At 37.6% G+C, this 25,893-nt stretch overlaps 1 protein-coding gene across 3 annotated transcripts in view; it reads right to left on the reverse strand.

Moving 5' to 3' along the window:
• Scaper (S-phase cyclin A associated protein in the ER) overlaps positions 1–25,893 on the reverse strand; it is a 365,479-nt gene that overhangs the window by 162,970 nt on the left and 176,616 nt on the right. For all 3 annotated transcript variants that reach the window (XM_021171564.3, XM_029481364.2, XM_085844651.1), the window contains exon 24: positions 22,928–23,054. In XM_021171564.3, coding sequence (XP_021027223.2) covers positions 22,928–23,054 — 127 coding nt within the window. The remainder of the gene's footprint in view (positions 1–22,927; positions 23,055–25,893) is intronic.

Raw genomic sequence — 25,893 nt, forward strand, 5'->3', positions numbered from 1 at the left:
AAACCAGGAAGAAATAATACTCAAAATGAGTACATGGGAAGAAATAAACTCAGAGATGAAATCAGTAAAAGATAAAAACAAGACAAACCAACAAAACAAAGATAAGGAATCCATGGAACAGAGTTGGTCCTTTAAGAAAATCCAGATTGACCAACCTTGGCCAAATTAACCAAAGAGATGGGGGTAGAAGATTCAAATTAATAAAATTAAGAGTTGAAAGAAGAGACATTACAACTGATACCAGGGAAATTTAGAGGAATCAAAAGGACATATTTTAAAATGTGTATTTCATGAAAGTGGAAAAACCTAAAAATTTGGGTCTAAAATACGAAGCATTATAGACATTCTAGGCACACTGCTGTCATGGCTGCAGCCTTTTCTGCGGTACACATTTTCTTGGCTTTATTAAGATTTCTGGTGGAGAGGGGCTACAGTCCTCTGAGTTTCTGGTCACCTGAACAGCACTCCGATGCCTTATAACTTTCTCCCAACCCAGGGATCTCAACAGAAAAATGGGAGGCTCTTACAAAAGCAGGGGTGCTGCTATGTGGCAGGCCACTCTTCTCCCACAATTACTGCTTCTGGGGTACTACACCAGCACCCAACAAGAACTTTTTCTTTTAGAAAAAAGTTAAGAGCATAAGGTAGAACAAACAAACAAAAACAAAAACAAAAAATAAGAACAACTTTTTTTGTCTTTTGGGACTGTAATGTGTAAAATGTCACCTCAAGTGGGGCATCACTGAACCTATTTCTATATTTGACTTTGGTTGGTGGTTTAGTCCTTGGGAACTTTGTGTGTGCAGGGGTCTGGTTCGTTGATATTGTTGTTCTTCCTGTGGGATTGCAAACCCTTCAGCTCCTTCAGTCCTTCCCTTAACTCTTCCATTGGGGTCCCTGTGCTTTGTCTGAAGGTTGGCTGTGCGCATCCGAATCTGTATTGGTCAGGGGACAGCAAGACGCAGAGGGTAAGCTCTATCAGGCTCCTATCAGCAAGCACTTGTTGGCATCAGCAATAGTGTCTGCGTTTTCTGTTTGCAGATGGGATGGCTCCCTAGGTGGGGCAGTCTCTGGATGACCTTTCCTTCAGTCTCTGCTCCACTCTTTGTCACTGCATTTCCTTTTGATAGGAGCAATTCTGGAATATTTTGAGATGGGTGGGTGGCCCCATCCTTCAACTGGGAGCCAAGCCTATCCAGTGCATATGGTATCTACAGGTTCCCTCTCCCTGTTGTTGGGCATTTCTGCTAATGTCATCCCTGTTGGGTCCTGGAAACCTCTTGCTTCCCTGGCATCTGGGACTTTCTAATGGCTACCTGCTCCCCCAGTTCCCCATCCCCCAATTCTATACACCACTGTTCAATTTTCTGACCCTCTGTACTTCTCTCCCCCTGCCCTGTGTCCTCCCACACCTGATTCTAGCTCCCTTTTTCCTCTCCTCCTCTCAGATTCCTCCCTTCCTCTACCTCCCATGTTTATTTTCTTCCCCCTTCTGAGTAGGACTGAAGCATCCACACTTTGGTGTGATTTTCTTTCTTCTTGGCTTTCATATGGTCTTTGAGTTGTAAGGTGGGTATTTCGAGCATTGTGGGGGTTTTGTTTTGTTTTTTGCTAATATCCATTTATCAGTGAGTATATACCATGTGTGTTCTTTTGTCACTGGGCTACCTCATTCAGGATGATTATTTTCTAGTTCGATCCATTTGCCTAAGAATTTCATGAAGTCATTGTTTTTAATAGCTGAGTAGTACTCCATTGTGTACATGTACCACACTTTCTGTATCCATTCCTCTGTTGAGGGACATCTGGGTTCTTTCCAGCTTCTGGTTATTATAAATAAGGCTGCTATGAACATAGTGGAGCATGTGTCCTTATTACAAGTTGGAGCATCTTCTGAGTATATGCCCAGGAGAGGTATAGCTGGGTCATCAGGTAATACTAAGTTCAATTTTCTGAGGAACCGCCAAACTGACTTTCAGAGTGGTTGTACAAGCTTGCAATCCTACCAGCAATGGAGGAATGTTTCTCTTTCTCCAAGTCCTCACACCAGCATCTGCTGCCACCTGAGTCTTTGATCTGAGCCATTCTGACTGGTGTGTGGTGGAATCTCGGGGTTGTTTTGATTTGCATTTTCCTGATGACTAAGGATGTTGTATATTTCTTTAGGTGCTTCTCTGCCATTAGAGATTCCTCAGTTGAGAATTCTTTGTTTAGCTCTGTACCCCACTTTTAATAGTGTTATTTGGTTTTCTGGAGTCTAACTTCTTGAGTTCTTTGTATATTTTGAATATTAGCCCTCTACCATATGTAGGGTTGGTAAAGATCTTTCCCCAGTCTGTGTGTTGCCATTTTTTCCTATTGACAGTGTCCTCTGCCTTACAGAAGCTTTTGAATTTTATGAGGTCCTATTTGTCAATTGTTGATCTTAGAGTATGAGCCGTTGGTTTTCTGTTCAGGAAATTTTCCCCTGTGCTAATATGTTCGACACAAAGAAATCTCTTGCTTTTCCATCAGAAGAAGGTGAATAAATATATACTCAATTGTTTTAAGTTAAAATGTTCTAGGAATTTGGCTACCATTTATCATGATGTCCTTGTTTGGCTTTCAAACTCACCCAAGCAACTGCTGATAGTAATTATATTGGCTACGAAGGTTACTACTTACAAACATTCCTAAAGAAGAATTTGGATTTTTGTACTTATTTCAAAATTTTATTATAATTTCTGATCTGAAATTATACTATTGAGTCAAAGCAGTAAGAAGTGCATGGTACTGGCATTAAAATAAACTTGAAAAACAGTGTAACAAAAAAGAAGATGCAGAAAACAACTCACACAACTCGAGACCCGATTTTCAAAACAGGAGTCAAAGCACATAGTAAAGGAAAACCATCTCTTTAACAAATGGACAAGTGGGGAAACTGAATATCCACATACAGAAAAAGGCAGTGATCCACATCCCTCACCCTGCACAAAAATAACTCAAGGGTCAGAAACGTCTGGAAGAAGCTTAGGTAACAATGTTCTTTTTATCAAGCAGAGGCAAGAACTTCTGAAAAGGAATCTCTAATGCAGAATCCCAAGAACTGACAAATGGGTTCATGAAGTTAAGAAGCTCTGAAGGGGTTTGCAACCCCATAGGAAGAACAACAATACCAACCAACCAGACTCCCCAGAACTCTCAGGGACTAAGCCATCAAGAAAGGAGTACACATGGCTCCAGCTGCATATGTAGCAGAGGATGGTCTTGTCATGCATCAATGGGAGGAGAGGTCCTTGGTCCTGTGAAGGCTCAATAGATGCCCCAGTGTAGGGGAATCAAGGCTGGGGAGGTGGGAGTGGGTGGGTGGATGGAGGAAAACCCTCATAGAAATAGGGGGAGGAGGAATGTGATAGGGTGTTTCTGGGAGGGAGGGAAACCAGGGAAAGGGGATAACATTTGAAATGTAAATAAAGTAAAAAAAAAAAAAGAAATTAAGAAGCTCCTACAAATCAAAAGGAAAGTAACTGTAGAATGAAGTACGACATAATACATACATCAGACAGAACATTACTATATACAATATATAGGATAATAAAACTTAAACATCAAAAAATACAATTAATAAAAGAATTTCCAAAAGAAAAATACAGAAATAGCTAAAAAGTACTTGATAAGGGGCTCACCATCCTTAGCCCTCAGGGCAAATGCCAATTTAAACTGCTTTGAGATTCTATTTTACCCTGGTTAGAATAGTTTTCAAAACAAAAACCAACTAATGGTGACTAGAGAAAAGAACATATCTCTGGCAGAGAACCCAAGTTTGGTTCCCAACAAACACACCAGGAGACTCACAACTGTAACATTGGCTCCACAAATCTGCCAGTCCCTGCACTCACATGCACATACTGGCACAGCACACAATTCAATAAATAGTAATAAAATTAATCTTAAAAAAATGATGATAAATGCTGGTGAGGATGTAAAAAAAGGAATCCTCATATACTGCCTATGACAATGTCACCCTCTTAAGCCATGATGAGAGCCAGTGTGCAGGCTCTTCATATAATTAAAGACAGAACTATTACATGACCTAGTAATAACTCTCCCGATTATATACCTCAAGGGTTCTATATCAATACACCACAGAGATACTTATACACCTACAGTTATTACTGCAGTATTTCTAACAACTAGAAAACTGAACCAGCCTAGACAGCCTCAAACAATTTGATAAACATACACACAACTGAATTTAATTTAGCAATAAGGAAAAGAATCATAAATATTCAAGGGAAATTAATGTAACTGGAGAATATTTGTTAGATTCAATAATACAAACATACATTTTCTCATATTCAGACAGTTGATTTAAATTCATATAGGTGTCTACATGATAATATCTATATATTTATGTACATGTGTGCGTGTGTGTGTTGTAGGCCCTGAAAACAAAAAGGGGACTGTGAAAAGGATCTTAAGAGAAACGGGAGGAAGAAAATAGAAGAATGGAGTACCTATGGCAAGGCAAAGGGGGAAATGAAGACTAGGGATCAGGGAGAGAGAAAGAAAATACAACAGCATATTACGTATAAAAAGTCATAATGATATCTATTAGGCCCTATGTTAAAAAAACAAATTAAAAAAACTCAAACTTTCAATTTTGCATCCAACCCTCTATTCTGGAAAGTAAGTCCCAGTGTATGGTGGGATGTTTATAGACAAAAGAAACAAAACAAAGCAAAACAAAAACGTTGAAACAATTGAAATAAAAGTTTAAAATAAAACTGAAAAAAAAAAAACCTTAAAGACTCAGAGAAAGTTAAAAATAAGTTAGACTTTAAAAACATTCCAACAGTAAGGTTTCTCTTTTGAATGGTTTGTTAAAGTTATGTGCTGCATCCTTTTGAAATTAAAAAAAATCTAGTCAATTAAAAATTAGTTAAATAGATCTTTACCTATTGATGTAGAATAACATTTTCATATGCTAGTTTGTAAAAGCACTATATTATAGTGAATAAAAATGTGCATATATTTATATATGTAATACATATAAACAAACATATGTAGAAGAATACACTCAAAAGAGTTAACATTTCTGATACAGGAAGAGAAGGCTAGGAAACAAAAGGGAGAAGAATTTTATTCATTTCATTTATATACTTCTGCATTGTATATTTTTAAAATACTGAATATATTAAACATAGTAGTACAGATAATTCTTCCTTAATAAGGTCTGTGAACCTAAATGTCCTTCAAGCAGAGAGGAGCCAAACCCTGACAGTCTCCTCGCATGACTGACTAGCATGCATTCCTTTCACTCACATTTATAAAGATGAAAATTTTGTATGTCACCTATTTCCTATAACACATTATATTAATAGAGGGAAACTATCATGTTCAATTTTTAAAATTTAAATGCACAGAGTTATTTAGTATTTGAAATAATTTATTTTCAGAATATTCTAAATCTTGAGTTTTTATAAAGGAGATGTTGTAACTCTTAAGGACAATTCATTTTCTATCCTAGTCCATTAGTAGAGGAAAATCAATGCAGCCAACTTAAACATATTAGACTTGTATGGAGTTGCTCCTCTGTCCTCTTCCCACATCATGGTATGTCTTTGTTCTCTTTAGGAAAATTCAATTAGCAGCATTAGTATCCTCCTCTGTCAACAGAAGGCAACATGGCTATTCTCCTCACCACTCAAAGACATGCAAGCAGGGCTTGCTGATTTTCTGACTTGCTAGTTAACAGAATTACAGCTCCTTCTATAAATGACTCTATGTGTCGTCTCATAAACACAGTGACAGCTCCTGAAATCAATCTTTCATGACCTTATTGATTAGGACACTTAGAAATAATGAGACTTCACTGGTAGTAGAATAATGCTTAGAAAAATGAAAAAAAAAAAACCTAATCCAAAGGGGGCTTGCCTATTAACATCTCTGAATTCATCTTTCTACCACCCCTTTCCTGTTACAGTCACCTAGATCCAAGTATGATATAAAGTTAATCTCCATTTTCCCATGCTTGTGCATTTTTAATACTTGATGGTAACATTTTAAAAACTAAAATAAATAGGTTTGAGATATTTTTGATCACTTTTTCTAAGCTACAAAATCAAGGTATCATTCCTAAATGAAGGGAACACTAGGATTTTTTTCAAGACTGAATCAGGAGAAAAACCATGTAAAGAAAAATCTGAACATCAAAAAAAAGCTTCAAAACTGTTTTAGTCATATGGATTTTTTTTGCTAAGATACTAACAATTTAAAGCACAACATCAAACACTTTTAGTATCCAATCTTCTAATTCAACTTAACTTCTCATAGTATATAGATTAAAACAAAGCAATCTACAGCCCAGAGAGGGGCAGTAACTGCCCTCAGGAGAGTCTACCTGACTTTCTGTGAATTCTGGATGAAATGCCTCCAAACCTCTTCCTTCAAGTGAAGAGCTTAGCTGAGTAAGGACAAAGGGAGAACTCTACTTTCATTTTCAAATAACTTACGTTATCTTGGACATAGTAAGGGAATAATCTTATTTCATTAAAACGTGAGCCTGTAGAGATTTGTACCCTCTCAGGGAAACAGGCAAGCTATAGGTTTCCAGTCAGCACACTAGCTTCTGCAGGATTATCTAAGCTTTACATTTTTTCTGGTAGGAAAACCACTTAAAGAGTCAGAGACAGAAGGATCATTTGAGCACAGGAGGTCAATGATCAGTTGTCTACTAATTTACACAGCAAGAGCATAGGAGAGTTTCTTTTCTAAGCCTTTCCAACACTTAGTATCCCATGTTGTCACACTTCTATGCTGCAGAAACAGCAATGATATGGTTATCATGCTTACATTTATGGACCTCAGTTGTTAATGATGCTGAGCTTCTGAATGTCTTGTTTGTAGTTTTACTCATTTCCTAAAGGATTTCCTTAATTCTTATATATTTTCACTAGTCCATTTGACAGGTAAGTATGCAGAAAGTGTCTTCGCATTAATGGCATTTAGTTTTGCTTATGCTATGTTACTTTTCCCTAAAAATTTATATTTATTATTCTTGAAAATAAATGTTCGTTGCTATCATTACAAACAGGAATGACTTAAATTTTAATTTGTGCCCTATTTCTACAATAAAAGACTTTGCCTCCAATCTATAAAGATGAGAGTTCATATTTTAAATGTTTTATGATCCTTTAATTCATATGACTATTACTTGACTATAGTAGTAAACTGTCACAACTCCACGAGATTGGTATGTAATTCTATGATTACTTTTCAGAGAAGGAAACTAAAGCCTACCAAGGTTTATTTTAACCAGAAAATTCTCTATGATTAAGAAACAAAGAAAGTAATTTCTACTTGCTTTAGTTAATTTTAGTTAATATCTGCTTAGAAATCTGCTAATTTAAAAGAAGTCAGTTGAATTGAAGAAAGCTGACATCAAGTTCCACACATTTGGCATTTTTTGTTCTTACTGTCACTATTTCCGAGAACCCAGACTTAAATAAATGTGGTTAAAAACAGCAAGTGTTTACTTAGTACATGAAGCAATCAATCACTAAGGTGAGCCACAAACAGAATAATGAAGGAGAGGTAGCATGATGGAGTACTGTAAGGCAGAGATGGGAAAACACATCAACAAGCACATGTTACCAGAGGCTGAAATCACTCAACATTACATCTGTTAAGGTCAAAGGGTCCCATGTGCTAATATTTATTTGTTTGTTTTTAATTATAATTACTGAGAAAAGAAGGTATGTAATTTGTAATTCTCAATAGCAATACCATTTCCAGAAATGTAAAGAGTAAATAATTCATGGTCTCACTTGCCAAAGGTTATTTTTATGATACTTGTTCCATTGACATTACAATAACACTGCCTTACTGAAATTTTTCTACAAATTATTATTATTATTATATTTGTTTTTTTGTTTTTCGAGACAGGGTTTCTCTGTATAGCCCTGGCTGTTCTAGAACTCAATTGGTAGACCAGGCTGACGTGGAACTCAGAAATCTGCCTGTCTTGGCCTCTCCAGTGCCGGGAAGGGCATGTGCCACCACGCCCGGCTCTACAAATTATTTTACAAAAGTATTTTGTAAGTTAACTTAAAAAAATTTTTTTTATTACATATTTTCCTCAATTACATTTCCAATGCTATTCCAAAAGTCCCCCATACCCTCCCCCCTACTTCCCTACCCACCCATTCCCATTTTTTTGCCCTGGCATTCCCCTGTACTGGGGCATATAAAGTTCGCGTGTCCAATGGGCCTCTCTTTCCAGTGATGGCTCACTAGGCCATCTTTTGATACATATGCAGCTAGAGTCAAGAGCTCAGGGGTACTGGTTAGTTCATAATGTTGTTGCACCTACAGGGTTGCAGATCTTTTTAGCTCCTTGGATACTTACTCTAACTCCTCCATTGGGGGCCCCGTGATCCATCCAATAGCTGACTGTGAGCATCCACTTCTGTGTTTGCTAGGCCGGGGCCTAGTCTCACAAGAGACAGCTATATCTGGGTCCTTTCAGCAAACGCTTGCTAGTGTATGCAATGGTGTCATCGTTTGGAGGCTAATTATGGGATGGATCCCTGGATATGGCAGTCTCTAGATGGTCCATCCTTTTGTCTCAGCTCCAAACTTTGTCTCTGTAACTCCTTCCATGGGTGATTGTTTCCAATTCTAAGGGGCAAAGTGTCCACACTTTGGTCTTTGTTCTTCAGTTTCATGTGTTTTACAAATTGTCTCTTATATCTCCGGTATACTAAGTTTCTGGGCTAATATCCACTTGTTAGTGAGTACATATCATTTGAGTTCTTTTGTGCTTGTGCTACCTCACTCAGGATGATGCCCTCCAGGTCCAATCATTTGCCTAGGAATTTCATAAATTCATTCTTTTTAATAGCTGAGTAGCACTCCATTGTGTAAATGTACAACATTTTTTATATCCATTCCCCTGTTGAGGGGCATCTGGGTTCTTTCCAGCTTCTGGCTATTATAAAAAAGGCTGCTATGAACATAGTGGAGCATGTGTCCATCTTACCGCTTGGGATATCTTCTGGATATATGCCCAGGAGAGGTATTGCGGAATCCTCCAGTAGTACTATGTCCAATTTTCTGAGGAACCGCCAGACTGATTTCCAGAGTGGTTGTACAAGCTTGCAATTCCACCAACAATGGAGGAGTGTTCCTCTTTCTCCACATCCTTGCCAGCATCTGCTGTCAGCTGAATTTTTGATCTTAGCCATTCTGACTGGTGTGAGATGGAATCTCTGGGTTGTTTTGATTTGCATTTCTCTGATGATTAAGGATGTTGAACATTTTTTCAGGTGTTTCTCAGCCATTCGGTATTCCTCAGGTGAGAATTCTTTGTTTAGCTCTGAACCCCATTTTTAATGGGGTTATTTGATTTTCTGGAGTCCACCCTCTTGAGTTCTTTATATATTGGATATTAGTCCCCTACCTGATTTAAGATAGGTAAAGATCCTTTCCCAATCTGTTGGTGGCCTTTTTCTCTTATTGACGGTGTCTTTTGCCTTGCAGAAGCTTTGCAGTTTCATGAGGTCCCATTTGTCAATTCTCAATCTTACAGCACAAGCCATTGCTGTTCTATTCAGGAATTTTTCCCCTGTGCCCATATCTTCAAGGCTTTCCCCCACTTTCTCCTCTATAAGTTTCAGTGTCTCTGGTTTTATGTGAAGTTCCTCGATCCACTTAGATTTGACCTTAGTACAAGGAGATAGGAATGGATCAATTCGCATTCTTCTACATGATAACAACCAGTTGTGCCAGCACCATTTGTTGAAAATGCAGTCTTTCTTCCACTGGATGTTTTTAGCTCCCTTGTCGAAGATCAAGTGACCATAGGTGTGTGGGTCCATTTCTGGGTCTTCAATTCTATTCCATTGGTCTGCTTGTCTGTCACTATACCAGTACCATGCAGTTTTTATCACAATTGCTCTGTAGTTAAGCTTTAGGTAAGGCATGATGATTCCACCAGAGGTACTTTTATCCTTGAGAAGAGTTTTTGCTATCCTAGGATTTTGTTATTCCTGATGAATTTAGAGATTGCTCTTTCTAATTCTTTGTAGAATTGAGTTGGAATTTTGATGGGGATTGCATTGAACCTGTAGATTGCTTTTGGCAAGATAGCCATTTTTACAATGTTGATCCTGCCAATCCATGAGCATGGGAGATCTTTCCATCTTCTGAGATCTTCTTTAATTTCTTTCTTCAGAGACTTGAAGTTTTTATCATACAGATCTTTTACTTCCTTAGAGTCACGCCAAGATATTTTATATTATTTGTGACTATTGAGAAGGGTGTTGTTTCCCTAATTTCTTTCTCAGCCTCTTTATTATTTGTGTAGAGAAAGGCCATTGACTTGTTTGATTTAATTTTATAACCAGCTACTTCACTGAAGCTGTTTATCAGGTTTAGGAGTTCTCTGGTGGAATTTTTAGGGTCACTTATATATACTATCATATCATCTGCAAAAAGTGATATTTTGACTTCATCTTTTCCAATTTGTATCCCCTTGATCTCCTTTTGTTGTCGAATTGCTCTGGTTAGGACTTCAAGTACTATGTTGAATAGGTAGGGAGAAAGTGGGCAGCCTTGTCTAGTCCCTGATTTTAGTGGGATTGCTTCAAGCTTCTCACCATTTACTTTGATGTTGGCTACTGGTTTGCTGTAGATTGCTTTTATTATGTTTAGGTATGGGCCTTGAATTCCTGATCTTTCCAAGACTTTTATCATGAATGGGTGTTGGATCTTGTCGAATGCTTTTTCCGCATCTAACGAGATGATCATGTGGTTTTTGTCTTTGAGTTTGTTTATATAATGGATTACGTTGATGGATTTCCGTATATTAAACCATCCCTGCATCCCTGGGATGGAAGCCTACTTGGTCAGGATGGATGATTGCTTTAATGTGTTCTTGGATTCAGTTAGCGAGAATTTTATTGAGGATTTTTGCATCTATATTCATAAGGGAAACTGGTCTGAAGTTCTCTATCTTTGTTGGATCTTTCTGTGGTTTAGGTATCAGAGTAATTGTGGCTTCATAGAATGAGTTGGTTAGAGTACTTTCTACTTCTATTTTGTGGAATAGTTTGTGCAGAACTGGGATTAGATCTTCTTTGAAGGTCTGATAGAACTCTGCACTAAACCCATCTGGTCCTGGGCTTTTTTTTTTTTTTTGGTTGGGAGACCATTAATGACTGCTTCTATTTCTTTAGGGGATATGGGACTGTTTAGATTATTAACTTGATTCTGATTTGACTTTGGTACCTGGTATCTGTCTAGAAATTTGTCCATTTTGTCCAGGTTTTCCACTTTTGTTGAGTATAGCCTTTTGTAGAAGGACCTGATGGTGTTTTGGATTTCTTCAAGATCTGTTGTTATGTCTCCCTTTTCATTTCTGATTTTGTTAATTAGGATGTTGTCCCTGTGCCCTCTAGTGAGTCTAGCTAAGGGTTTATCTATCTTGTTGATTTTCTTGAAGAACCAACTCCTCGTTTGGTTAATTCTTTGAATAGTTCTTCTTGTTTCCACTTGGTTGATTTCACCCCTGAGTTTGATTATTTCCTGCCGTCTACTCCTCTTGGGTGAATTTGCTTCCTTTTGTTCTAGAGCTTTTAGGTGTCTTGTCAAGCTGCTAGTGTGTGCTCTCTCTAGTTTCTTTTTGGAGGCACTCAGAGCTATGAGTTTCCCTCTTAGAAATGCTTTCATTGTGTCCCATAAGTTTGGGTATGTTGTGGCTTCATTTTCATTAAACTCTAAAAAGTCTTTAATATCTTTCTTTATTCCTTCCTTGACCAAGGTATCATTGAGAAGAGTGTTGTTCAGTTTCTACATGAATGTTGGCTTTCCATTATTTATGTTGTTATTGAAGATCAGACTTAGTCCATGGTGGTCTGATAGGATGCATGGGACATAAGTTAACTTTTTGCAAGATAAATGTTTAAATTTATCTTTTTCACAGATATGTATATAATTTTCTGAAGAATATAAAGGTTGTTTAAGTTCTTCCCTTGAGATACTTGACTAAAGGCACCTCAGGGCTGGTAAGTAAGGCAGCTTGGTGGGTGACAATACCTGCTGCCAAGCCTGTCATCCTGAGTTTCATCCCTGAACACCCACTACAAACACACACACACACACACACACACACACACACACACACACACACACACACACACACTCTGTAGGAGAGAAATGAGTTCTTCATGTTGACTTCTGGCCTCCATGTGTGAGTCATAGTATGTGTGTCCTCCCTACAAATAAATATAGAATAAATTCAAAACTAGAACTTTCGGGAAGTGTTTGATTTTCTTCCTTCTTTCTTCCTTCCTTCTTTCCTTCCTTTCTTTCCTTCCTTCCTTCCTTCCTTCCTTCCTTCCTTCCTTCCTTCCTTCCTTCCTTCCTTTTTAAGGCAGTGTTTCTCCATGCAGCTCTTGCTGTGCTGAAACTCTATAAACCAAACTTAGAGATCTGCCTGTTTCTGCCTCCTCAATTGCTGGGATTAAAGTCATGTGTCACTATCACTAGCTGAAGAGTTCATTTTATTCATAATACTGTTTTGTACTTCCCTGAGCACCAGTTTCAGGAAAGTTTATTACAGTGTTTAGGTTTAACCTGCCTATGAGTGATAATTATGGTTTTGAGTTTTTATGTCTACAACTCGTACACAAGCAATATTCTGCTCCTAGGAAAAAATAAAAAGTCATCCCAACAGGGTGGGTGTAAGGCTTATTTAGTTTAAAAGGCAACTCTAGGGCTGGGAAGATGCTCAGTGCGTAGTACTTGCATTTCAAGGATCAGGATACGAGTTCAAATCCTCAGAAGTCTCACAAAAACCTGGACAGTGTCCTATGTGCCTTAAACCCCAGTGCTGCAGAAATCAGGGGAGAGCTAGAAACAGGAGGACCTATGGTTGCTTGCTGGTCTTCAGGTTAGCTTCAGATTGAGTGAGAGACTCTGCTTCAAGGAACATAGTGGAGAATGATAGAGTAGAACACTTGACATACTCCTGGGGTCTTTGGAAGTGTCCCCCTTACCCTGCTGTCACCATGTGTATATACTTCACATATAAACCACATACATATTCATAAACATTTTTTTAAAACTTGAACTTTATGCCTACAATGTTAATTTCAATACAGATTTTCTAAATGAGGCTATACACTAGGTTCAGTTGTCAAGACAGGCCTCTTTTTCCATTAAACCAAATCCTCAGCTTATATTTGTTAAGTATAAAATGGCATACACTGCTTTCCATCATGTAAAACAAGGCTCAAGATCAAACATAAAATAGCTACACAAATTACTAATTAATTAGAATAGCCACGTCATAAAATTCTGGATTTATATACTGTTTTTTGACTTCAATAAATATTTTATTTTTAAAATGTAGTTTTAAAATGCCTCCAATGCCAGAGTAATCAATGAAAATCATTCTTATCAGTAATCATTTGGATAGAAAAAAAAAAACTAAATTCATGGTAAAAAGAGAAATTAATTCCAGATAGATAGTAAATAAGAGTAAAGGCAAAACTGCAGTCTCAAAAATATAGGAGGTAGGAGAATATTTTATAAGAAGGGGAAAATTATTAATATAAAAGATGAGATTAATACACTTGACACACTGAAAATAGACACTGTGAGTTCACTTGAAAAGCTAAGAATGGTGTCTAAACTCAAGAGAAAATTCTTATAAAATGGTAGAAAAAAACCAAAAAATTCAAACAGGTATCCCATAAAATGAAAAACACAAATGGTCAAAAAATATGTAAAAGTATTTGAACCTTCTAATAGAGTATTCCACCTGAAAATTATACAAGGTATTATAATAGCCACAAAATTGACAGAAATTAAATCTTAAATGCATATTTTAGGCAGGGAAAGAACCAGGGTCCTCACACAGTAATGAGAAGAGAAACTGGTGAAATTGCTTTGGAAAACTGCTTAACATAGTATAAAGGTATGGTATGTATAGATGACCCAGAATTCCTCAGGGAGTTTTTATCATGGAGTACCAGGATACATGCTTAAAAGTACACTTGTAATAACTCAACCAGGGACTTCTGACTGCAGTGGTGGGTGAGAAGGGAGGTCTGGATGAGGACTAGGACTGTTGTGCTACTATACTAAGCTTCTTTCCCTAAATTTCCAACCATCAAGAGCTATGTGTGCTAGCATATGTCTCCCAGGAGGACCTTGGCTTCTAATAGGCACTTCTGCTACCTAAGCTGCTATAGCAGCCACAGGCATCTATCCATTGACCAGCATCAAGTATCCTCACCAGAAATGCTCACAAGACGGATAATGGGAGCTTTAGAAACAGAAGTCTGAGCTGTTGAAAACCAAAAGGTGTTGTTAGAGTATAGTTAGTATGAGAATGTGTAGGGAGACAATGTGTAGGAAGTGGCCTTGGAACTTGAACCAGAGACAGACAGATGGACAGACATACACAGAGAAAAACTACTCGTCTTACCATGGATAAATCTGGGGTACAGTGAAATAACTTGTTTGAATTAATGAGATAGCATTCTACCCCCACACCTGGGGGGTCTATCAAATAACAACCCAGAAAGAAGAAGAACAACAGCATCCCAATGAGGGGAAATATTTACATAGGGTTTACTATCTTCTATTTCATGTTATTGCCAATTTAAGCTAAAACAAAACAAAAACAAACCCTTTTTAGCTTTTTAATGATTTTGCTATCATTTCCAAGTATTTTACTTTCATTGTTACACTACTGTGTTTCAACTTATATCTAACCAGAAATGATATTTCTGACTATCCCTTCTTTGTCCACACTGACAAAAACCTTGTTGTTTCCACATCAACTAGTTTGTCTGCTATCTCTCAGAATTCCAACTTGCTCATTATCTCCTTCCTCTATTCTTTTACTTCACAACTTAAAAACACCTTTAGAAAACCCTCAGAGAATAATAGCCTACATTTTCCTCAACCAGTAACCCAAATGAAGCTTAGTGAACCAATGAGCTGTATTTGGGTATGGGTGAGTGGTTACTTATTAGGGACAGAAATGACTCATAGACAGCTGCACCAGCAAAGCTCACTTGGGTATGAGTGACAGCCCACAAAGCTGGGAACCTGGAGCACAGGCCACAGCGTACAAGCAGCTCAGCAGGTTGGAGGGGATCCTTTCCAGGTGCCTCAGCTGGTCTCTGCTTCTTCTGGCTTCAGGGCTTGTCTAAGGGGGATTCTTTAGTGATTAGTCTTGGGGAGTGAGTATAGAGATTTTCTGAAGCTGTGTATTTAACTCCCTATGTTAAAAGTTTCCCTGCATGATGGAGTTTCCATCTACCCTTATACCATCCTGTCCTAGAATATTCTGGTGTTTCATCTCCCTATCCACACCCCATGTCTTTTTCATCCAAGATGATGCAGTTTTCATTGCAGGAGAAAGTGATACACAACTGGCATACTTCAGAAATGACATTTTCATGATAAAACTAGAAAGGCAAAAGTGACTGAAAATCCAAACTACTAGTTTATCTTAAAATAAGGAGAAGAGATTATGATTAGCCCCTCCCCCAAAAAAATTGGAGGGAAGACAAAAGGCTCCAGGATACTGGCAAGATTCTATTTCTCCAATAGTCACTGTTAAGATGATTTTATATCATTATATGCACATCTGTTTTATGGGGAGCAGGGTGGGGACAAATGACAACAATGACTACAACAAACAAAAGACATCCTTTTTAAAAAATATATAATTTATATATGTTAAATCTTTGTCTATGTGGAGAACACCACTTGTCAGTATGTCTTGAGTCTTCTAATCCCAGGTATCTGAGTAACATCTAACAAAACATTTCTTTTTCTTTGGGCTATAAATATATCAATTTTGACAAAATATGGAGCCATAGAAGCTATTTTAGCTAATTATCTGATGCTCTAAGAAAGTAGCTGTGTAAGCTGAGAACAGTGAGAACATAAAATGAATTTCTGGTATTGAATACTTTCCAGACTTTCCAGCTCTACACTGAAAAATTCCAACTGAAAATAAGAAACACAAAACCAAACTACACCATGGGTTGTGGCAGATCGGCAATGCCTAGAAGCCTGAACATAGTGTTCTGAATTCAATTAGTGGTGGAAATTCTCAAAGTTGAGTGATTTACCATCTCTCAGCCTAGGTGTGTGCTAAGTATCTGCAAGTGGTAAAGACCTGCAAATAGTTGGAAAAAAGATGGAGAGGAGTTTTGATGTTTGCTCTTTGTATGTTAATATAAATTTCCATGATAAAACTTGAAAACCCCATGCATGACAGGGTTGGCTAAAGACATTACAAAGTACATTGTGATTTGCATTTCCTCATCCTAGTTCAAACTGAATCCTGCTAGCCATGTAGCTTGCTTATTAAGGCTTAAGGGATTAACAGCTGAATCTCGATTTAAATTTGGCAGCAATCTAAAAACGCAGTAAGGGCAATTGGATAAACTCCACATCCAGTCTGTCTGCTTAAACTGTTTACTTACAGTAACAGCATACAAATGTCTCATGTTACTGATAAACCACAGAAAGTTCCTGGGACGCTATTACTATCCAATCATAAAAGTAATGTTCATCATCACAGAGTAATGAGAGAAGTCAAAGCAGATACAAATCATGCTCACTTGTATCAAATTCAACAAAACAGTAAAAATAAGGGAAATGTCTTTCTGGATTAAAAAAAATAGATATACATATGAAATAATGAGCATTTCTGCAACAGGATTCTTTTGTTCAGAACAATTTATTTTAGCTTTGGATTTGTAATGATAACTTTAGGCTGACATATAGAAAAGATTTAAGAATGCAAAGAATAGTTGTAATATGAACACAGTATTGAGTGTGAAAAGTATAGAAGCAGTCAAGAGTGTAAGCTTCACATGATGTCGTGGTGTCACAGTTGTAGCACTTTGGAGACTGAGTCAAGAGGATCACTTGAGTTTCGGGATTTAGATCAGCCTGCCCACAGTAATAATCTAAAATAAACAACAAAAAAGCAAAGCCACTCGAGTGATGGGTCGTCCATAACTTGCTTGTCTGAATAATCACTCTTCTGAGAAAACATCAAAAAATTTCTATGATTACTACCTATGTATAAATTGTAATACGTGTGTGTGTGTGTGTGTGTGTGTGTGTGAGAGAGAGAGAGAGAGAGAGAGAGAGAGAGACTGAGACAGCTATTTCTTGAATTTTAAATTACTGGAATTTAAAAAGCATATAGATATATACTTATAAGCATTGTGAAGTACAACCATACCCAATTTATAGTTTCATTCCTGATAATAATATTCAACCAATATTATATTATATGGCAATCTCATAAATTTGCCTTTTTAGGCACTGATATTTGAGTTAGTCTCTATGATCGATGCCATCTTTGCATATCTGTGTTAATCAAATATGATACAAATGCTCACAACTTTAGTTAATAATAGCAAACTTGTAAAAAGAGACAGCACCAACTGTATATGGGTGGCTGTGTATGTGTCATGGCACATGTGGGGAAGACAAAAGAAAATTTGTGTGAGTTTTCTTTTTCCATCATGTGGGTCCTAGAGACCAAACTCATGTTGTTATGATTGGTGGCAAGTTCACTGATTTTTTTTATTTTTGGTGTGGTGTCTGGAGGGGGTGTAGTTCTGCATACTCTATCTATTGTCAAATGGAGCATGGAAGTTACATATTATCATATTATATTTGAGCTTGCTTGTCCCTTTATGTCCAGTGGCATTTGTTTTGTTAAACCAGGCATGGCAGTATTTGATGCACTTATAAATAATATATCTTGAAGGGCTTTTCTCCTTTATAAATATGTAGTGACCTTTATCAGTTCTACATTTTGATTAAGGTCTGTTTTGTCAAATGTAGGGGCCTCTCTTCCTACTGATGGCTGACAAGGCCATCTTCTGCTACACATGCAGCTAGAGACATAGCTCTGGGGGTACTGGCTAGTTGTTCCACCTATAGGGTTGCAGACACCTTCAGCTCTTTGGGTACTATATCTAGCTCCTCCATTGGGGGCTCTGTGTTCCATCCAATAGATGACTATGAGCATCCACTTCTGTATTTGCCAGGCACTGGCATAGCCTCACAAGAGAGCTATATCAGGGTCCTCTCAGCAAAGTCTTTCTGGCATATGCAATAGTGTCTGGGTTTGGTGGTTGTATATGGGATGGATCCCTGGGTGGGGCAGTCTCAGGATGGTCTTTCCTTCCCTCTTTGCTCTGAACTTTGTCTCTGCAACTCCTTCCATGGGTATTTTGTTCCCCATTCTAAGACGGTACAAAGTATCCACACTTTGGTCTTCCTTCTTCTTGAGTTTCATGTGTTTTGTAAATTGTATCTTGGATATTCTAAGTTTCTGGGCTAATAACTGCTTATCAGCGAGTGAATAAGCCTATTAAAAATGGGGTACAGAGCTAAACAAAGAATTCTCAACTGAGGAATACTGAATGGCTGAGAAGCACCTGAAAAAGTGTTCAATATCCTTAATCATCAGGGAAATGCAATCGAAACAACCCTGAGATTCCACCTCACACCAGTCAGAATGGTTCAGATCAAAAATTCAGGTGACAGCAGATGCTGGCGAGGATATGGTGAAAATGGGACACTTTTCCATTGTTGGTAGGATTGCAAGCTTGTACAACCACTCTGGAAATCAGTCTGGCAGTTCCTCAGAAAATTGGATATAGTACTACCGGAGGATCCCACAATACTTCTCCTGGGCATATATCCAGAAGATGTTCCAACTTGTAATAAGGACACATGCTCCACTATGTTCATAGCAGCCTAATTTATAATCACCAGAAGCTGGAAAGAACCCAGAAGTCCCTCAACAGAGGAATGGATACAGAAAATGTGGTACATTTACACAATGGAGTACTACTCAGCAATTAAAAACAATGAATTCATGAAATTCTTAGGCAAATGGATGCATCTGGAGGATATCATCCTGAGTGAGATAACCCAATCAGTCCATTTTCTCTTAAGCATGCTACTTGTCTTTAAGAACAAAAGTAATTCACCCTTGCAATTGGTAAGCATAGTTATAGAAAGTTGTAAGTCTGTTTATACTGATTTCTCTTTCTAATACTGTTCTCTTTACATGCCTAATTATTTTACTATCTAATACCCTATTTGGAAATTTTGTTGAAATAATTTGAAATGGAGACTGTTATCATTATCCAGAGTAAATTTGTATATGCTTCTGTTAGGTTCCTGGGTTACTAGCAATTTGAAATCATTTAAGTCTTTTGGCATTGATTTGGAATCCCTAGTCAATTTGATGATGGAGTATTGAGTAGATACTCAGCTCTGCAATGATGGATATACTTCCACCCATCAGCTCTGTTTGAGTACTCTTTTATGATTTTAATTCAAAACATGATTTTCCTTCAGTCTTGATCATTTATGTTCTAAGACTCCAAAGATTTTTTCCACACAAGTTGGACAAACATGTAAACAGTAGTAGTGAGTCTCTCCTTCACATCTCCTGAGTCACCAACTGAACTCAGCTCATCAACTCATTACATTTTTAATAGTTTAAGTCATTTATATTTTGCCTTTGCCTGGTGTTACTGTCATCAGTGGGAGACCTACTCGGTCACTAGTGCTAATCTAATTCTCGTAGGTAATTTCAAGATTGTATTTAATTTCCTTCATAGTCACCTAGTGTAACTCTATAGCCCTTGCTAGGAGTTACAAAGCCTGTAGTCATAGCTTCATGTATGACTCACCACAGCTTGTTTCTGTGCTTGCTTTCTTTCTTTCTTTCTTTCTTTTTTTTTTTTTTTTTTGATGTGCTTGTCTGTTTGTCCTTCTCAAATTATTTAGCAGAAATTATCTGAGGTAGGCCAGGGAGGAGGCTTAGCAGGTAAAGGCACTTACTGAAAAGCCTGACAACTTAAGCTCCATCCTTGAGACCCATGTGGTAGAGAGAACTGACTTCTATGAGTTGTCCTCTGAACTCACACACATGTAAATAAATAATGTAGTAAAACAAAAAATCGATTATTTGAGGCCTAAGATGAAATTTATTTTACCATGAAGAATGCTACTTCAATGATCTCAGACAACTTCATACTTAACTCAGTATTTGAAATAACACAAGTGTTGTGAAATGGGGTTGTAAATAACTTCTGGGTTATAATTTTTATACCGTGCCAAGATGCCTCCTTCAGAGTCTCTGGCAGTAAACAGAAGTTCCACTATATGAGGGAGCAGGCTGTTATGGTCTTATCATTATGGAGGAAACCTTCTATTAGACTTCACACCTCAGCAGCCCTTATACTTCTTTCTCCAACTCCCTCAGGCAGGCAAGTGCTCATAGACACTCAGAAGCTATGCTTTCTAAGTTTTTTCTTTTGCTTTACCATTACAGATCTTTAAAGAAAATCCCACTTTCTCCATTAAAAAATGAGAGTTGATACAAATCTACCTGAGACAAATATCTCTATATACACGGAAATTGTTATATATTGTAAAAAGAATAACACATGCAATGCACTTTACACACTATTTATTTCTGAAAAAAAAAAAAAAAAAGACCTAACAATTCTAGGAGTTCTTATTTTGGATCACTTCCAAACAAGAGAGATTTTATCAATAAACTTAAGTTATTAAGTTTAAAATTTTCAGAATCTCAGAAAAATTATATAAGGAAGTGTATCAGAGAAGTAATAGAAACCACTAATATTTTGGGGTCTGAATTAAGAGAAGTCCTTAGCTGGGAATAGTAGCAAGTGCCTTTATGTCAGAACTTGGGAAGCAGAGGCCAACCTGGTCTACAGAGCTTAGTAACAGCACAGCCAGGGCTACACAGGGAGACCCTGTTTCAAAGGGGGGAGGTGGGGGCAGGGAAAGACAGATCCTCAAAACTCATTTTTTTTTTTTTACCATTCTCAGTGAGGGGTACTTAGGAGCCACCAGTCCCTCTCTTGTCACTGCTTTTAAATCTTTCCCTGAGCTTTTGTTACTCCAGGCAGCTTTCCAAACAGAAGATGGTTAGTCACAATTCCTAGCTGAATTACAAATATCACCAGTGGAATTACACTGCGGTGTCAGTGCAAATCTACAGAGCACAGGTCTCTGTGAAGCCAGTGTATCTTGGCCAGGTGAAAGGAATTTCATTACAAACGCAGCAGAGGGTCTTTCTCTGGCTCACTTTATACTTTTAGGTGGTCCTGCAGGCTGCACTCTAAGAACAGCTTCCCAGCAAGATTCCTGACACAGACCATTTAGACTAGGAGCCAGACAACACTTTTTCTCCTTTACATTATATAAAACCAGTGGTATTTTTTGTAAATTGCCCCTTTGTGCATTAAATAATCTCATTTTGGCATCTATGCTAAATACCCTTTAAAAATATAGATCATGTTAACTTTTTTCTTAAAATTTCTTTGAATAATTCAATCTAAAATAATTTTTCAGAGATTAGCTACAGTGGTGGTATCTTTAAACAAATACCATTTAATTCAATTTTTAAAAAATGATCAGTATATATAATATTTAAGGTTTCTTTTCTCTTGCCACATCAAATTTGTAAATACTCTACCTAGCGCATGCTGACAACTACCAATCTCTGAGCTCTTCAGCACTCTGGAAGGGGTATTGTAGAGAGGAACTCAGTATGTGTTTCTGCCAGAAAGCAGTAGTGAACGTGCTGGAGGACTGTACTATCCATGCCAAAGTGTAACTCAGCATAAAGGCTTGTCATTCAGATAGCTGAGAGCCCAGCAATTCCACACAAAGGCATAACCCCCAGCTTACCAGCACTGACTCTCAAAATAAGGTTTTTGGACTTATATCACCACCATCTCATGGGAAAATATTAAGACATTAAAATTCTTGGGACCCACACTAAAACTACTAAGTCAGAAATCCAATATGTGTTTCAACAAGCCCTCTAGTGATTCTGATGTCTGATAAATGGGTAAAATATAGTATTAACACAATCAAGTACTTTGTAATACAGAAGATGAATTAAAATATTCCAAGTACATTTATTAAGACTAATAAAATTAGAACAGAGATCTGACCAGTAACATAAATCTATGATATATTTTAAAGAGGTAAAACATACAATGGTTACTATATTTTTTAAGAAAGAAAAATTTGTGTGACAAAGCAATAAAACCATTTCAAAACAAGAAATTTTGTTTCCAGAAAACAAAAATAAAAATACTGCTAATAATTATAGATGGCCACTACTTTAAATGATAAATAAGATTTCACCTAAATGCTAACAAATAATTAACTTGTGATATTGTCATTTGGTTACCAGGAAATAATGTAAGTACATATGAAATTCTCTAGACAATTTTTAAGAATTATTTTCAAAGAAAATTGAAAGACATGAGAAAGCATGAAATTAGCCAGATAATGAAGTAAATAAACAATAAAAGGACTAGGGTAAAATAAAGTGACATGTTATTGATATTATTACATGGAACCTTACATTTAACATTTTCTTCTGTGTATAATAAATTCCATTAGAATCAGTATGGATTTTAAAGCGTTGCTGAGACAGTAACTCGTTAATTATTAAGGAAAATTATCAAATTTTCTGTCCAAAATGGGTAGGAAATTAGTATTTCATAAATATTTTGTTTTAATTTATAAGCTATATAGTTCAATGCTTTATATTTTGTACCATCAAATTACATGTCTGTATAGTTATCAGTCCAGAGTAAACAACTTATTTATAGGGGGAAAATTATCATAGAAAACCATGGTCTAATTAGGACTTCACTAAAAACAAAACAACAGAATAATAGAAAACCAAAAATTTGTAATTATTTATCAATTGTTGGCTGGCTTTTAACAACACAGAAGAAAAGCACAAATCTGCTATATTGCTTGTCATAGTGAGAAATCATCCCAAAGATCAAGGGTCAGGCAAGAAAGATTTGTTACATACCTCTTTCTCCAATATTCTCGCAATCTCACCAAGGGTTCGATCCAAAGCTGAAGCCTTATTATTTATCCAAGAGCCACTGTCTTGCACTTGAAGTTGTTTTACAAGATCTTTGGTTAATCTCTGAAGCCTTGAATACAAAATGAAAAACTGCATTAATTGTGTATGTATGTGTGTATATATATATATATATATATATATATATATAATAGAGTTCATCTTTCTAAACATGTGAAAACTATTTCTAAACATGCTACTCTCAATATCTACCTGAAATTTCTCCAGAGAGCAGCCAGGGGAGGCATAGAGACAACTTCCAGACTATAGATTTTCATTTTTAAGACCACATCTGTACTGGTGGCTTTTTTATGTCAACTTGACACAAACTAGAGTTATCACAGACAAAGGAGCTTCAGTTGAGGAAATTCCTCCATGAGATCCAGCTGTAAGTATTCTGGGAGAGGGGGAGGACCCATTATGGGTGGTACCATCCTTGGGCTGGTAGTCTTGGGCTCTATAAGAAAGCTAGAGAAAGTACCCAAGAGCTGAAGGGGTCTGCAAACTCTATAGGTGGAACAACAATATGAACTAATCAGTACCCCCCAGACTGTAGCTGCATATGTAGCAGAAGGTGGCCTAGTCGGCCATCATTGGGAAGAGAGGCCCCTTGGTCTAGCAAACTTTATATGTCCCAGTACAGGGGAATGCCAGGGCCAAGAGGTGTGAGTGAGTGGGTAAGGGAACAGGGCTGGGGGAGGGTATAGGGGACTTTTGGAATAGCATTTGAAATGTAAATGAAGAAAATATCTAATTAAAAAGATGAAAGCAAGCAAGCAAGCAAGCAAGCAAGCAAGCAAGCAAGCAAGCAAGCAAGCAAGCAAGCTGAGCAAGCCAGTGGAAGCAAGCCAGTAAGGAACATCCCTCCATGGTCTCTGCATCAGCTCCTGCTTCCTGACCTGCTTGAGTTGCAGTCCTGACTTCTTCCCCAACTTGCTTCTTGGTCATGATGTTTTGTGCAGGAATAGAAACCCTGACTAAGACAGCATCTAACACAACAACCAACAGAGAACACTAGCCTTGGCTGTAGTGACATAACCATTCTTTTTGTGTGATCCTCAAATTAAAAAGGAGTTGGGAGTGGGAGAAAGTAAGAGGATGATGATCCGGAACATAGTAAAGAACCAAAGAACCATGTTCTGATCCAAATCCCCCCGTTAGGCTCAGGCATAAAAGCACTGCAAATTCCCACAGTATCAATCTTCAAATGGTCCACTACCTAGGACCATTTTGTGTTAATTCTTACAACAACAGAGTATTCCTTTGGGCTGGATCTAGATTTTTAGACTCCTCAGAGAGGGGGTGCAGGTAAACATGTCATGATTGCTCTCCCTTTACTTTCCTTTACTTAGTACTATTCTTTGTTACTGCTTTTTTTTTTCAAATTAGATTATTTTCTTTATTTACATTTCAAATGCTATCCCCTATTTCCTCTCGAAAATCCCCTATCCTCCCCGCTCTCCCTGCTCCACAACCCACCCACTCCTGCTTCCTGGCCCTGGCATTCCCCTATACTGGGGCATAGAACCTTCACAGGACTAAGAAACTCTCCTCCCACTGATGACTGACTAGGCCATCCTCAGCTACATATGTAGTTAGAGCCATGAGTCTCTTTCCATGTGTTTTCTCTGATTGGTGGTTTAGTCCAAGAGAGCTCTAGGGTTACTGGTTGTTCATATTGTTGTTACTCCTAGGGGGCTGCAAACCCCTTCAGCTCCTTGGGTCCTTTCTCTAGCTGCTTCATTGGGGACCCTGTGTTTGATCCAATAGATGAATTTGAGTATCCATTTCTCAATTAGTCAGTCACTGGCAGAGCCTCTCAGGAGACAGCTATATCAGTTTCCAGTAAGCAAGCTCTTATTGGCATCTGCAATAGTGTCTGGGTTTGATGGTTCTTTATGGGATGGATCCCCAGGTGGGACAGCTTTGGATGGTCATTCCTTCAGTCTCTGTTCCAAACTTTGTCTCTGTAACTCCTTCCATGGGCATTTTGTTCCCCCTTCTAAGAAGGATCAAAGTGTCCACACTTTGGTCTTCCTTATTCTTGAGTTTCATGTGTTTTGAAAATTGTATTTTGGGTATTCTGTGCTTCTGGGCTAATATCCACTTATCAGTGAGTGCATAACATGTGTGTTCTTTTGTGACTGCATTACCTCACTCAGGATGAAATTTTCTAGTTCCATCCATTTACCTAAGAATTTCATGAATTCATTGTTTTTAATAGCTGAGTAGTACTCCTTTGTGTAAATGTACCACATTTTCTGTATCCATTCCTCTGTTGAGGGACATCTGGGTTCTTACCAACTTCTGGCTATTATAAATATGGCTGCAATGAACACAGCATGTGTTCTTATTACCAGTTGGAACATCTTCTGGGTATATGCCCAGGAGAGGTATTGCTGGATCTTCTGGTAAAACTATGTCCAATTTTCTGAGGAACCGCCACACTGATTTCCAGAGTTGTTGTACCAGATTGCAGTCCAAAAGCAATGGAGGAGTGTTCCTCTTCCTCCACATCCTCACCAGCATCTGCTGTCACCTGAATTTTTGATCTTAGCTATTCTGACTAAAGACTCAACAAAGAAAGAGAACTTCAGACCAATTTCCCTTACGAATATCTATGCAATAATACTCAACAAAATTCTTGCAAACCAAGATCATCCATCATGATCAAGAAGGCTTCATCCCAGGGATGCAGGGATGATTCAATATATGGAAATCCATCAATGTAATCCACTATATAAACGAACTCAAAGACAAAAACCACATGATCATCACATTTGATGCTGAGAAAGCATTTGACAAAACCCCTTCATGATAAAAGTCTTGGAAAGATCAGGAATTCAAGGCCCATACCTAAACATAATAAAAGCAATATACAGAAAACCAGTAGCCAACATCAAACTAAATGG

Source organism: Mus caroli, unplaced genomic scaffold (genome assembly GCF_978045245.1).
Source record: "Mus caroli unplaced genomic scaffold, Mus_caroli_1 scaffold_11, whole genome shotgun sequence".
Lineage (NCBI taxonomy): Eukaryota > Metazoa > Chordata > Mammalia > Rodentia > Muridae > Mus > Mus caroli.